We start from the raw sequence: 13,208 nt of genomic DNA on the forward strand, positions 1-13,208 counted from the left end.
ACCTCGTGGTCAATTTATATGGTTATTAAGGTTTTCTTAAAAAGGATGAGCACAGCATTTTGAACACCTCCCCCCCCCCCCCCCCCCCCCCCAATCTTCCCCCTTGCATCACTCTAATTTATTTAATATCTTGCAAGTCAACCCCCCCCCCCCCCAAAGGAAAAAAAAATAGGGAACACGTATTTGTTTTCTTTCTCTCTCCCTCTTTTTTTTTCTTTCTTCTTGTATTGCACTGGAGTCTGCATGTGGTGAAGAGGCAGCAGTGAGCCTGGTTATCTGGCATTACTCAGCCTGCTAAAAATTCATTAAAATGTGACATCAGCACAGTGAGAGACAAATGATTTGAGGATGAAAGGGAACAGTAGGCCTTTCAGGGATTAGTGGTGCTGCAGCCCCGACCTAGCAGCTAACAGCATAAACAGATTAATCCACTGGCAGCATAGCAAGGAGACGCAGAATTATTAAACAAGAGGGGGGGGTGAGCCACCAGAAAGATTTCCATGTAATCTGCCTAGTGCTAACAATCTAGAGAGGTGTATGATGAAGCTTCCGGAAGAGAACTCATCCCGCGGAGTGCCCCCATGTTACCCACCAATCCCCCCCCCCCCCTACACAAAAAAAAAAAAGAATCCGAATCTACCCTGTTACCCCAAACAGGATCACTGAGTAATAAGCAAGGCCTGTAAAAGTCCCAAATTCAAACCTGCAGGATTCCCTTGTAATATTTTCAATCAAAGCATTTTGGTGCTTGGAATACACAACATGCCTTTGATGGAGAGATTTGGTGGGTGATGGGTCTCTGGGTTTTTTTTTTTTGTGTTTTTTTTTTTTTGTCACTGAGAGTTCAGTGCCCCATTGGCATATGGGTAATCCCGTCCCCTCCTTGTGCTCACTTGTAGAGGAACCAGGTGACGACACGGAAGGACGTCCACGTGCTGGCTCTCTGGCTGCGGCCGATGACAGAGACCCAAGCGAGAGAGACAGAAAAGAGGGCAAGACGACTGAGAAAGAATCCAGTAAGACCTTTAGTTTTGGTCTTTTCTTCTGGCACCAACCCCCACCACCCCCCCTTCCCCTTGTTCTATGCTAATTCCCTATTTCTGCACACTAACCTGTGCCACCCAAATGTCGACTTTCATCTCTAACTGTGGCAGCGGTCTTACTAATAAAGGCAGCATGTGTGGAGTGCATGTGAACACTATCTGTAGCCTTCCATTGACCCATTTTAATCATAACCATCTGACAGCAGAGATGCGGATAAGTTCAAGAATATTACAGAATGACCACTGAGATTATTTTTTAATCAAATCAGTTTGCGTGCTTGTAATTTTTAAGCGCCTTTCATTAATCTTCGCTGTACTTGTGATTCCTCTGATGACATATTAATTTTGCGTAAGCGTGGGATTAGATCACTCTTGTGTGTGTGTGTCTGTGTGTGTGTGTGTGTGTGTGTGTGTGTGTGTGTGTGTATAATGTTGAAAAATTTTTATTCCTTTCTTTCTTTTTTCAATCTTTTGCCTGCTAAGAGTCAGGCATCCCTCGACCCATCCGAGAGATGCATTGTCCTCACTGGTGTGTGACTTGAAATCTGCATATGTTGTATGAGAATGTGTGTATAAACTGGTAGAACATTAACAAGGGCAACAATCCTTACAAAACAGCGGTGTGTTAAGATCAGAAAACAACCCCTGGAGCTAGCGTCTGGTGCCTCTACTCCAGGCTTTTGTTATATTTGATTTGCCAAATAAGAATTCATACATGCTTTTTTTTTTTATGTATGAGATGGAAATCTATGGCCAAAATGAATATTACATTGGATGTCTTTTCATGCACGCCATACCTAGCTACATAATGTTGGGTTCAATGGAGCAGAAGAAATGCTGAAACGAGACGGAGCCTATTAGTTTAGCTAGTCATCTATCTTTTAACCATATATTCATGACAGACCTGTCTAAGGCAGACTCTAGTCAATGCATTTGCACTTCGTAATACATGAAGCATCATTAAACATTGTTGTAGAGATGCAAATATGAGGCAAGTCAAACCAGAGCTTTTTTTCTCATTGAAGTGAATATGTATATATATATATATGTTCTTTTATTTATTTATTTATGTATCTATTTATTGGACAATACAGTATTTTTTTTAATATAATGTCACTTGAGAAGTGACCCAGGCTACAAATGGCTGTTGTTTTGATTTACTAATCCGTAGCTGTGACATATTAACAACCAATACATGCTAATGTATTTTTGTATCTTAGAATTTAATCTCTAATGTTGATAATACAAGAAGAAAACAGGCATCTGTGCATTCTATATGGAGATTATATATGGAGATATTCACAGCTCTTACTCCAAAAGCAAGATATTTCTTTTTTTTTTTTTTTTTTGAAAACAACCCTTTCTGCGAGCCTCATTTACTTTGTCATTTTAATCTAGTGTCACCATGGATTAATTATAATCCAAATTGCATTTTCCATGCAAATGTCTTAATCTGGATCAGCTCCAGATTACTTTGTGCTTTGTTGAAATGTAACATGTCAGAGCAATAGCTCTGGGGTACAGTTTCACAAATAATACAGTAAACACAAGCAAAGATGAAAATTAGCTGTCATCGCTGCTAAGACCATTTCCCGCCTACCTGCTTCAAATTAGCAAGAAAAATTAGTCATTGTTCATGTATTCTTCATTTTCATGTTAATGCATTCTGCAACTCAAATACTAAATGATAAAACAACATTAAATGTATGTGGACCAGTACAAATGTTTTAAATTAGCATTTGTAATTGAAACATTGTTTGCATGTGTCCAAAATTTCTTACATTTGCAGCAAAGAATTGCTCGGTTGCTATCTATTTGGACATGAGATTAAAATATATTAAATCCATTAGCATATTTAATTGTAGGCCTACAGCTATGAGGTTTCTTATTAGCCTAATCGATGTAAAGTGAATGTATTGGGTGATTTGCCAAGTATGACAAGGGCCAGCATATGTCTCATCAAAACAGGAAGGAGGAAGTGATGGCCTCAGATGTGGGTTTTTTTTCCCTTCTTTTTTTTTTTTTTTTTTTCCCAGGCTGTGGAAAAAGCGTGGTCCTTTGTGAGAGCTTACGGGTTCAAAGTATGGCATTCAAATGTTATCAGCCGAACCTCAGGTCACACTAATGCGTAACCTTAACCCAGTCTCCCTGTAAATCACGAAAGTTACTCCAAGTGTCCCAGGGCATTGGCTTATTTATGGCTCTGTAACCTTAGCTTTAGTGTTGAGCCTGAGGTCCAGTAAATTGAATAGTAAATTCAAGCTGCCTTTATAAATCAGGCTCTGTTTAATTGAAGTGTTCTGAAAAAAATGAGAAATAAAGGTATAATATGTACCTGAAAACCAGTGTTGACAGGGATGCAACCGTTGTATTTTATCTTATTGTGCTGTTTCTGGATAAAAGCGTTTCGGTGTCGCACCTTTCTGCCATAGATAGGAAGATGCTTGATATGAATAGTGTATGATCAAAGATACTGCTGGCTTTACAAGATACTAAAATGGAGAAAATCCAGTTTAAAAGATAAACAGGACACAAAATGGCTTCTCCCCAAGTGGGGAAGGACAAGCAGGGGAGACTCATTACTGAGGCGGCTGTTGTTGGTGCTATGTTTGAAGGAACAATTTGGTTAAATTATTAGAGGTATTTAAAGAGGCCTTGAAAAGGCAGTGTGATTTGACAAATCCCTTTGACAGTTGTAAATAAAGATGGGTAGTGCTCTTGTTTCTTTAATGCAAACAGCTTGAATGTCATAAATCATCTTCTGATTTATCTAATCAACCAAGGTCCTGCTTCTCAAAGACATTTGTCATTTGAGGGAGAACGGTGTCACAATTATTTTACCTATTGCTTTATTGCACTGCAGTCTGTCTGAAGACAAAGGACAAAGGGCATTTTCACTGAATGTGAGGTACAGTCTCAAAAGAAAGGAGAATAGCTAGCGAATCATGATAATTGATACTCTTAGGTAGTGGATCATAAAATGAAAAAAAAAGCAGCTGTTGTATGATTGGAAGAATATTGTTTTCATGTTTAAGTATTTCCTTTTAAAACAATAGGGATATAGGAAGTGTGGGCTGTTAATGTTCCAGTGCTCTCTCTAAAGCTTGTGAAGTCATATATATATATATATATATATATATATATATATATATATATATACAGTGATGTGTCCATCTATATTGCTGTTTAAGTGTTTATGATAACGTTGATTATGAAGATAAATTTTAAAGCTGGATTCTCATGTACAACACAATGAAATTAACCTCCAGACTACACATTTACATTCAGTATGATGGCAATCAATGGTAAGGCTTCACTGCATTGTGAAATATATTTGCACCCAGTTGTCCAGCAGTCGCCTCCTCACCCTGGAAATAATTTAGTTGCAAATTGACTGGAAGATGGCGAAAATTGAAAGTTAAAATTAGAAATACTCATAATAAACAGAGGGTGGGGGGGGGAGGGGGGAAGGTCAGACGACGCTGTGCAGCAGTGAGATTCGGGCGCCTGGCAAATGAGGTTTTCTGTTTGTCGTGAAATGTATGTGACATGCCTCCCTAACGCTTCGGGGATATCAAAGGAGGGAGAAAAAAAGATTACCTAGCTATTTGAGGCTGCAGAAAATTCTCTGATGCTCTTGGAAATTTGTATTGTGCCCTTGTGGGTTTTTTTTTTTTTTCCCCTCTACCATGTCACTTCCCTTGACAGACTAATATGTCAGACTGCAGATATGTAGGATTACAATAAAATAAGCAAAATACCTCTTAATGCAGTGGATTAAAATGCATGAACACGTGCCAGAAATTGATACACACTGAACATGAATAAAGTGCAACATGATATAAAATACACAGTTCATATTCTTGCTTTTGATTTATTTATTTAGCTTTTGGTTTTTTTTGTTTATTTTTACCCTCCCATTTATATACTTATTTATTTATTTATAAGCTTTGATTTGCAAGAGTAAGACACATATTTTGCCTCGAGTGGCCAGATTAGCAGAGGCCATGGTGGGCTAGGGTTCTTTGTGTTGTGCATACTCGGGGGAGGATAACTTGCATTGGCTGAAAATGCGGGGACCCTCTGTATCTAAAGATGAGGTTAATGAAAGATTTATCAGTATGCACAGCATCCTCTGCATGCAACTGGGGGGCTGATTTTCAGAACTGAGACCAGCTGAAATGATAATACTATTGCTGGCGTGCAATATACTGTGCAGGACATGGATATTTAGTACAATACAGAGACCAGTGATTTGATCATTTATAACTCCAAATGCATAATATAATCCCATGTTTTATTTGCATGTCTTGCGGTAATGATGAATTTGAAATATTTTGAAACTTTTGAATGGCTTTATTCCCAGGAGTTGAGCGTAGAGGATATACATTGACATCTTCTGCACTGTTTTTTTAAACCGGGTACCACAGAATCTCTGTTTTTTCTTTGTTTATTAAATCAGTGCATGGTGGAATGGTATTTTAGTCTTGTGCTCTGTTGTGTAGTAACTGCTCTATGCTTCATCGCTAGATGATTCTTAGCAAGCATTGCTAAATCAACATGAACATGAAATGAATTTGTGTCTGAGGATATTTTGCGTTTCTATTCCTAGGAGTTAATACACTGGCTAAAGAAGTGCTTGGGACTGCTGCAGTGGGGAAGAGATCCCTTCTGCAAGACAAAGAAAATGACACTCCACCCAAGAGGCCAAAATCAGTTGAGGAAAAGACACATACCAATGAGCAGGTGAGCTAATATTCTTTATGCTATCCAAACAAAGGGTTAACAGAAGACCTCTTTGTGTTCAAGCAGAATACCTGGATAAGCCTCAGGCCTTTGCATCTCTTTAAATTATATGTGTTTTTGAATTAGATTATGAAGTATTAGCCTGTCTTGTTGAGCCTTGAGATGTACAGGACTTTGTCATTTCTGAAATGGATTACATTAAGACAGGTGATTGGAAGCAGCAATTTAAAACTACTCCCTGTAATGAGGGTCACACTGAGTCTGAAGAGGTACACACCTTTGTCATTTCTAATCTTCTGATTAGAAATTCCAGCAAATCATTTTTTTTTTCTCGCTAATAAAATTGCATAAAGTTGAGGACCTAAGTGAATTACACGAAATGAGTTTGATGTATGTTTTGTGCAGGCCCCAATTTGTTTAGTTTGAAATTTAGTCAATCCTCTGGATGTATAATCTTTTACCTTAACCCAGTCACCAGTGTGCGTGTGTGTGGTCGTTTTCTGTGCTCCAAATTACATACGTGACAAGATGAATTGTGTCATTTCAGGTGCAGCAGTGCCCATATTGTAATTACAGTAGTAAGGACGCGAACCGTCTGCAGTTGCACATCATGTCCCAGCATTCTATGCAGCCAGTCATCTGCTGCCCACTGTGTCAAGATGTGCTCAGCAACAAGATTCACCTGCAACTACATCTCACGCATCTCCACAGTGTAGCTCCAGACTGCGTGGAGAAGTTGCTCATGACGGTATGCTTGGTTTCTGGTATATTTTTCCCCCCGCTATCTGTCCCTTTAAATGCGTAACAGAAAGTCGGTCAGGACTGTCAACCTCTCTATGAAATCCGAAGCATGCTGTGGGCAGGGTTGACAGAGAGCAGCTTGTGGAACATTTCCCATGCACTTACCCTGCTCTCTAGAGACTTTTTCATGAACTTGAAAGTTGTCCTCTAATAGAATAGCCAATTTGGTCTATGAAAAGCATTGCTTTTTATAGCTGCCCACACAAGCTGAAAATTGTATGTCTCTTTTTTTTTCTCTTGTAGATTTTTTTTTGTTTGTTTTTTTGCAATACTTGATGTGATACTTCATACTGTTTTTATTTTGAATCTTGTCTGAATTTGAACAGACTATCATTAACTTTAAACATACGTTCATTTCAGGTAACCGGCCCAGATGTGATGCAGAATAATGTGTTGCTGCCTACAGCAGCTCACGACAAACTCCCATCTTTGATGGATTCTTCAACTGTACTGCCTGAGGGATCTGGAAAGCACATTGGTAAGCACATTATGTAACATCTAACAGAATCCACTGAAATGCTGAACACACGAGAAACACTTTTTCAGATGACTAATTTGTGAATATGAAAATGTCTGTAGTTGATGTCTAAGACTTCTTTCTTGTGGCCTTCAACAGGAAATAGCTCCAAGGATGTAAAAAATAACAAAGCTCAAGACAAAAGTGAACTGGAGCTTACAAGTGAGGAACTCAAACCACCAAAGGAGGCTGCTGAAGCTCCAGACTGGAAGAAAGCCAGTGGACAGGACCTAAAGAGTCAAGATCCTTTGCAGGAGCAGCTCAGTGACCTACAGAAGCATCAACAGCTTTCAGTGTCTGATCGCCATGTGTACAAGTATCGCTGCAACCACTGCAGCTTGGCTTTCAAGACTATGCAGAAGCTTCAGATACATTCCCAGTACCATGCCATTCGGGCAGCCACTATGTGCAGCCTCTGCCAGCGCAGCTTCAGAACATTCCTTGCCCTCAGAAAGCACCTGGAAAATGGTCATCCTGAGCTGAGTGAGGCTGAAGTGCAGCAGCTGTGTGGAAGTCTGCCCATTAACGGAGATATCACAGAGAATGAGGCCAGGGCTTTAGAGGAGGCACAGGCCTTTGAACAGGAAATGGAAAAGGATGATGAATTAGACCAAGAAGGGAAGGCCAGCCCCACAGGAAGTGACAGCAGCTCACTGCTTGACGACATGGGTTCTGAACCAAAGCGGACCTTGCCATTTAGAAAAGGTCCAAATTTTACCATGGAGAAGTTTTTAGACCCTTCCCGTCCATACAAATGCACAGTGTGTAAGGAGTCTTTCACTCAGAAGAACATTCTTCTCGTTCATTACAACTCTGTCTCACACTTGCATAAGCTGAAGAAGGTTCTCCAAGAAGCCTCAAGCCCAGTCCCCCAGGAGACCAGCAACAATATTGATAACAAACCATACAAATGCAATATTTGTAATGTTGCTTACAGCCAAAGCTCAACCCTGGAGATTCATATGAGGTCTGTACTCCATCAGACAAAAGCCAGAACTGCCAAAATGGAGACTAGCAGCAACACAGGAAGTGGAAACAGTGGAAGCATACCAGCCAGCAGTCCTGTCCCAGTCAGTCAGGGAAACACAGATTGTGCAAGCTTACCAGTATCATCTAACAAAGAACACACTGTAGATGCCAAAGAAGTCAATGTGAAGCAAACTACTGAACACATCTCCATTCAACCCAGCCATCAAACTGCTCAGTCACCAGCACAGCTCCAGATGCAGTTGCAGCATGAGCTCCAGCAGCAGGCTGCCTTCTTTCAGCCTCAGTTTCTTAACCCAGCATTCTTCCCTCACTTCCCAATGACACCCGAAGCTCTGCTACAGTTCCAGCAGCCGCAGTTCCTCTTCCCTTTCTATATTCCTGGCACTGAATTTAACCTAAGCCCTGAGCTAGCCCTGCATTCCGCTGCATTTGGGATGCCTGGCATGACAAGCTCTTTTCTCGAGGATCTGAAACAACAGATGCAGCAACAGCATCAGCTTGGCCAACAGCAGCTCCAGCTCTCTCAGCAACAGGCTCAACAGCAGCAGGCCTCTCAGTCTCAACTGCAGCAGCAACAGCAGCAGCACAAAGCTCAGCAACAGAGCCATAAACCTAAAATAGAACATAACCACATGGTTGTACCTGAAAATCAAATGACCAAGGTGGCTGAAGAGCACATGGAGAAGCAAGAGGGCAAAGCAAAGCAAGAGCAAACTAATGATGCGGACAGCGTTAAAGATAACAAAGATACTAAGAAGCCAAAATTCTCAGAACCTCTTATACCCCCGCCACGCATTGTCTCTGGTGCCAGGGGTAACGCTGCCAAAGCCTTGCTAGAGAACTTTGGCTTTGAACTGGTCATTCAGTACAATGAGAACAGACAAAAGAGCCAAAAGAAGAACAGAGAGGAAGAGGTCAATGACAAATTAGAGTGTAGGATGTGTGGAAAATTTTTCTCCAACATGCTTATCCTCAAGAGTCATCAGGAGCATGTCCATGGACAATTCTTTCCATATGTGGAACTAGAGAAATTCGCACAGCAGTACAGAGAGGCATATGACAAGCTTTATCCCATAAATCCATCTTCTCCAGAAACCCCACCACCACCTCCTCCTCCACCACCTCCACCGCCAGCTCCAGTGACAGCTATGCCTGCCACTAGCACTGTAGGGAAAACCCAGACCCCATCTCCAGCACCACTGCAGGCTCCACAGCCACCACCACCTCCTCCTCCTCCACCGCCTCCAGCCTCTAATGCACCTCCTCAAATGCCACTTCCTGTCTCTCTTGACTTGCCAATTTTCCCACCATTGATGATGCAGTCCGTGCAGCACCCAGGCCTGCCCCCACAGCTTGCCCTACAGCTGCCAACAATGGACTCTTTATCTTCTGACCTCACACAGTTATGTCAACAGCAACTGGGACTGGATCCAAACTTCCTTCGTCAATCCCAGTTCAAGCGTCCCCGCACTAGAATCACAGATGATCAGCTGAAAATTCTACGGGCTAACTTCGATATCAACAACTCTCCAAATGAAGAACAAATCCAAGAAATGGCAGATAAGTCAGGTCTCCCACAGAAAGTTATCAAGCACTGGTTCCGCAATACTCTCTTTAAAGAGAGGCAGCGAAGCAAAGACTCCCCTTACAACTTCAGCATTCCACCCATAACCACACTGGAGGATATCAGACTTGAGGCCCAAAATGAATACTGCAGAAATGATGCTGCCATGAACAAGAGATCATCAAGGACTCGTTTCACTGATTACCAATTAAGAGTCCTTCAAGATTTCTTTGACACCAATGCTTATCCTAAGGATGATGAGATTGAGCAGCTCTCCACTGTCCTCAACCTGCCAACACGTGTGATTGTGGTGTGGTTCCAAAATGCCCGCCAGAAGGCTAGAAAGAGTTATGAGAACCAGGCAGATTCTAAAGAGAGTGAGAAGAAAGAGCTAACCAATGAACGCTACATTAGAACAAGCAACATGCAGTACCAGTGTAAGAAATGTAGTGTCATTTTTCCGAGAATCTTTGACCTCATCACACATCAAAAGAAGCAGTGTTACAAAGACGAAGATGATGAATGTCTAGAAGAGAATCATTCAGAGGAACCTTCGGAGAGCAGCGAGCAGTTCTTTGCAAGGCAAACAGATCCAATGAAACATCATTTTGCTACAGCCACCAGCTCTGGGTCCAGCTCCCCATTAATGCCCTCACCTCGACCTGACTTGGGAAAAACTTCTCCAAAACCAGAGATCCTTTGTGAGAAGACAAAGCAGGTTGAAAGTGTCTCATCACAGGTGTTGAAGACTTTGCCTGATCCAAGACCCTCCAAGGCTTCAACCCCTCAACCCCCACCGCAGAAAACCCCACAACCACAAATGTCAAGGCCTCATTCCCAACCTCAGTCTGCAGCTGTACCACCAAGCCCTCTCTCTATTGCTCTTTCCTCGTTAACCAATAGCCTACCCCCCCAAATGTTACAGTACCAGTGTGATCAGTGTAAAATTGCTTTTCCAACTGTTGAGCTATGGCAGGAACATCAGCACATGCATTTCCTGGCTGCCCAAAACCAGTTCCTGCACTCACAGTTCCTGGAAAGACCACTAGATATGCCCTACATGATCTTTGACCCTAATAATCCCCTCATGACTGGCCAGCTGCTATCTGGTGCTTTGTCCCAGATGCCAACACAGAGCAGCTCTGGCCTAGGCTCTGTTTCTGGCACTGGCTCTTTGAAACGAAAATTAGATGACAAAGAGGATGGTTCCAATGAAAAAGATAGTGGGAACAGTGGTGAAGACCAACACAGAGACAAACGTCTCAGGACCACTATTACCCCAGAACAACTGGAAATCCTGTATGACAAATATTTACTTGATTCCAACCCAACACGCAAGATGTTGGATCATATTGCTCGTGAAGTTGGTCTAAAAAAAAGAGTAGTTCAAGTCTGGTTTCAAAACACACGTGCCAGAGAGAGAAAAGGACAATTTAGAGCATTGGGACCATCTCAGTCTCACAAAAAATGCCCTTTCTGCAGGGCACTGTTCAAGGCAAAGTCCGCTCTTGATAGCCACATTCGTTCAAGACATTGGCATGAGGCTAAGCAAGCTGGCTTTAGTTTGCCCCCAAGCCCAATGATGCCTCAGGATGATGGAGGTGAAAGCCCACACAAGTACAACTTCATTGAACACATGCAGTTGCACTCCAAGGCTGAGGCAAATGACTACGAGCTGCCAGCTGCAGCTTCTACTCCAATGAAACAGTCTGAGGCACCGCTAAAAAACTTCTTGAGCCCTTCATCTTTAAAAGCAGAAAACAATGATGAAATTGAAGGGCTTAACATGAATTCTGCAGAAGTCTCTTATGACGCTAACAAGACTGATTTTGACGAGACTTCATCCATTAACACTGCTATAAGTGACGCAACGACCGGAGATGAGACAAATAATGAAGTTGAGAATCTCACTGCAAATGGAGGCGAAAAACTGGGTGACAACAAAGTAAACCCTTTACAGAACTCTGAGGCCAGTGAAGATAGATTCCCTTTTAACATGGTAAGTCCTGCTCTAAGTTTCTCTGGTAAAGACAGTGAGCAGTACTTTAGCGCCAGAGATGATGATCAAGATGATAATGCTGATCAGAGTGAGACTTCGAGTTTAGCTGATCCAAGTTCACCTAGCCCATTTGGAGGGGCAAATCCCTTCAAATCTGCAAAAGGCGGTAGTCAGAGACCAGGCCACAAACGCTTTAGGACCCAGATGAGCAACCTTCAGCTAAAAGTCCTTAAAGCTTGCTTCAGTGACTACCGCACACCCACAATGCAGGAGTGTGAGATGCTGGGCAATGAAATTGGACTCCCAAAGCGTGTTGTGCAGGTCTGGTTCCAGAATGCCCGCGCAAAAGAAAAGAAATTTAAAATAAACATAGGAAAGCCATTTATGATAAGCCAAGGTTCTCCTGATGGACCTAGGCCTGAGTGTACTTTGTGTGGTGTGAAGTACACAGCCAGACTTTCCATCCGTGATCACATCTTTTCTAAGCAGCACATTACTAAAGTGCAAGAAACCCTGGGGAACCAGGTAGATAGAGAAAAGGACTATCTCGCACCAACCACTGTTCGCCAGCTAATGGCTCAACAAGAACTTGACCGTCTGAAGAAGGCAACGGATGTCCTCAGCTTGCCAGCCCAGCAACAAACTGCAGTGGATAATAATGCACTTCATGGCCTTAGCCTGCCTACTGGCTACCCAGGAATCTCTGGCCTCCCACCAGTGCTTCTTCCTGGTGTTAATGGGCCTTCATCCCTTCCAGGTTTTCCACCAAATACACCTGGTGAGTTAGTATGACAAAAGACAAAAGTGTAGTAGCTTATTGAACAGTTTATGCATTACATGCACATATGACTACTGCCTGTTACTCTTCATACTGCTGTGGAGGACTGTGAGTGTTGTGAATGATTCAGTGATTTCATTGGTTTGTGAGGACGATTAATGCATGCATTCATTGCAACATAGAGAAACATTTAACAATGAAATCAGACATTTTGGGAGAAATTTCAATAATCCTTTTTGTTTGTGGTGATTCCTTTTACGTATCGTGAACATTTGTGTATTTCTATCCTTTTTTTTTTTTTTCCTTTTGGTATTTTGTGGAGCGCATGTGACAGTTTTGATCCATAACAAAAAAGAGCTAATTTGAACATCACTACCTTGCAAAGTCATGCAGTTAATAGAGTGATTTAAGGTCACATATTTCAATATTATGTATACCACTGTATTTCAGCTTTAGCGTCTCCTGGTGCTGGCATGCTTGGGTTCCCTACTCCAGCCACCCCCTCTCCTGCCATGTCTCTCAGCAGTACCCCAACCAAGACTCTTCTGCAGACTCCTCCTCCTCCTCCTCCTCCTCCTCCTCCTGTTCCTCCTGTTCCTCCTGCTCCTTTGGCAGCCAATCAGACTGAGCAACATAATAAAGATTCAGAGAAAGACAACAAGTTGGAGAATCCCAAGAAGGCCAAGGAAAGAGAAGCTGATAACCCCCGCCCAGAGACCCCCAGTGTGAAAAAAAGGGAAAAATCCTTACTAGCGCTTTCAGCTATGGGA

General features: G+C 42.2%; 1 protein-coding gene across 1 annotated transcript in view; it reads left to right on the top strand.

Moving 5' to 3' along the window:
- zfhx4 (zinc finger homeobox 4) overlaps positions 1-13,208 on the top strand; it is a 78,035-nt gene that overhangs the window by 62,838 nt on the left and 1,989 nt on the right. Inside the window, 6 exon segments of the mRNA XM_030767197.1 lie at positions 900-1,016; positions 5,656-5,789; positions 6,337-6,537; positions 6,951-7,068; positions 7,207-12,438; positions 12,889-13,208. The exon segment at positions 12,889-13,208 is cut by the window's right edge and continues 1,989 nt beyond it. Coding sequence (XP_030623057.1) covers positions 900-1,016; positions 5,656-5,789; positions 6,337-6,537; positions 6,951-7,068; positions 7,207-12,438; positions 12,889-13,208 — 6,122 coding nt within the window.

Source organism: Chanos chanos, chromosome 3 (genome assembly GCF_902362185.1).
Source record: "Chanos chanos chromosome 3, fChaCha1.1, whole genome shotgun sequence".
NCBI lineage: Eukaryota > Metazoa > Chordata > Actinopteri > Gonorynchiformes > Chanidae > Chanos > Chanos chanos.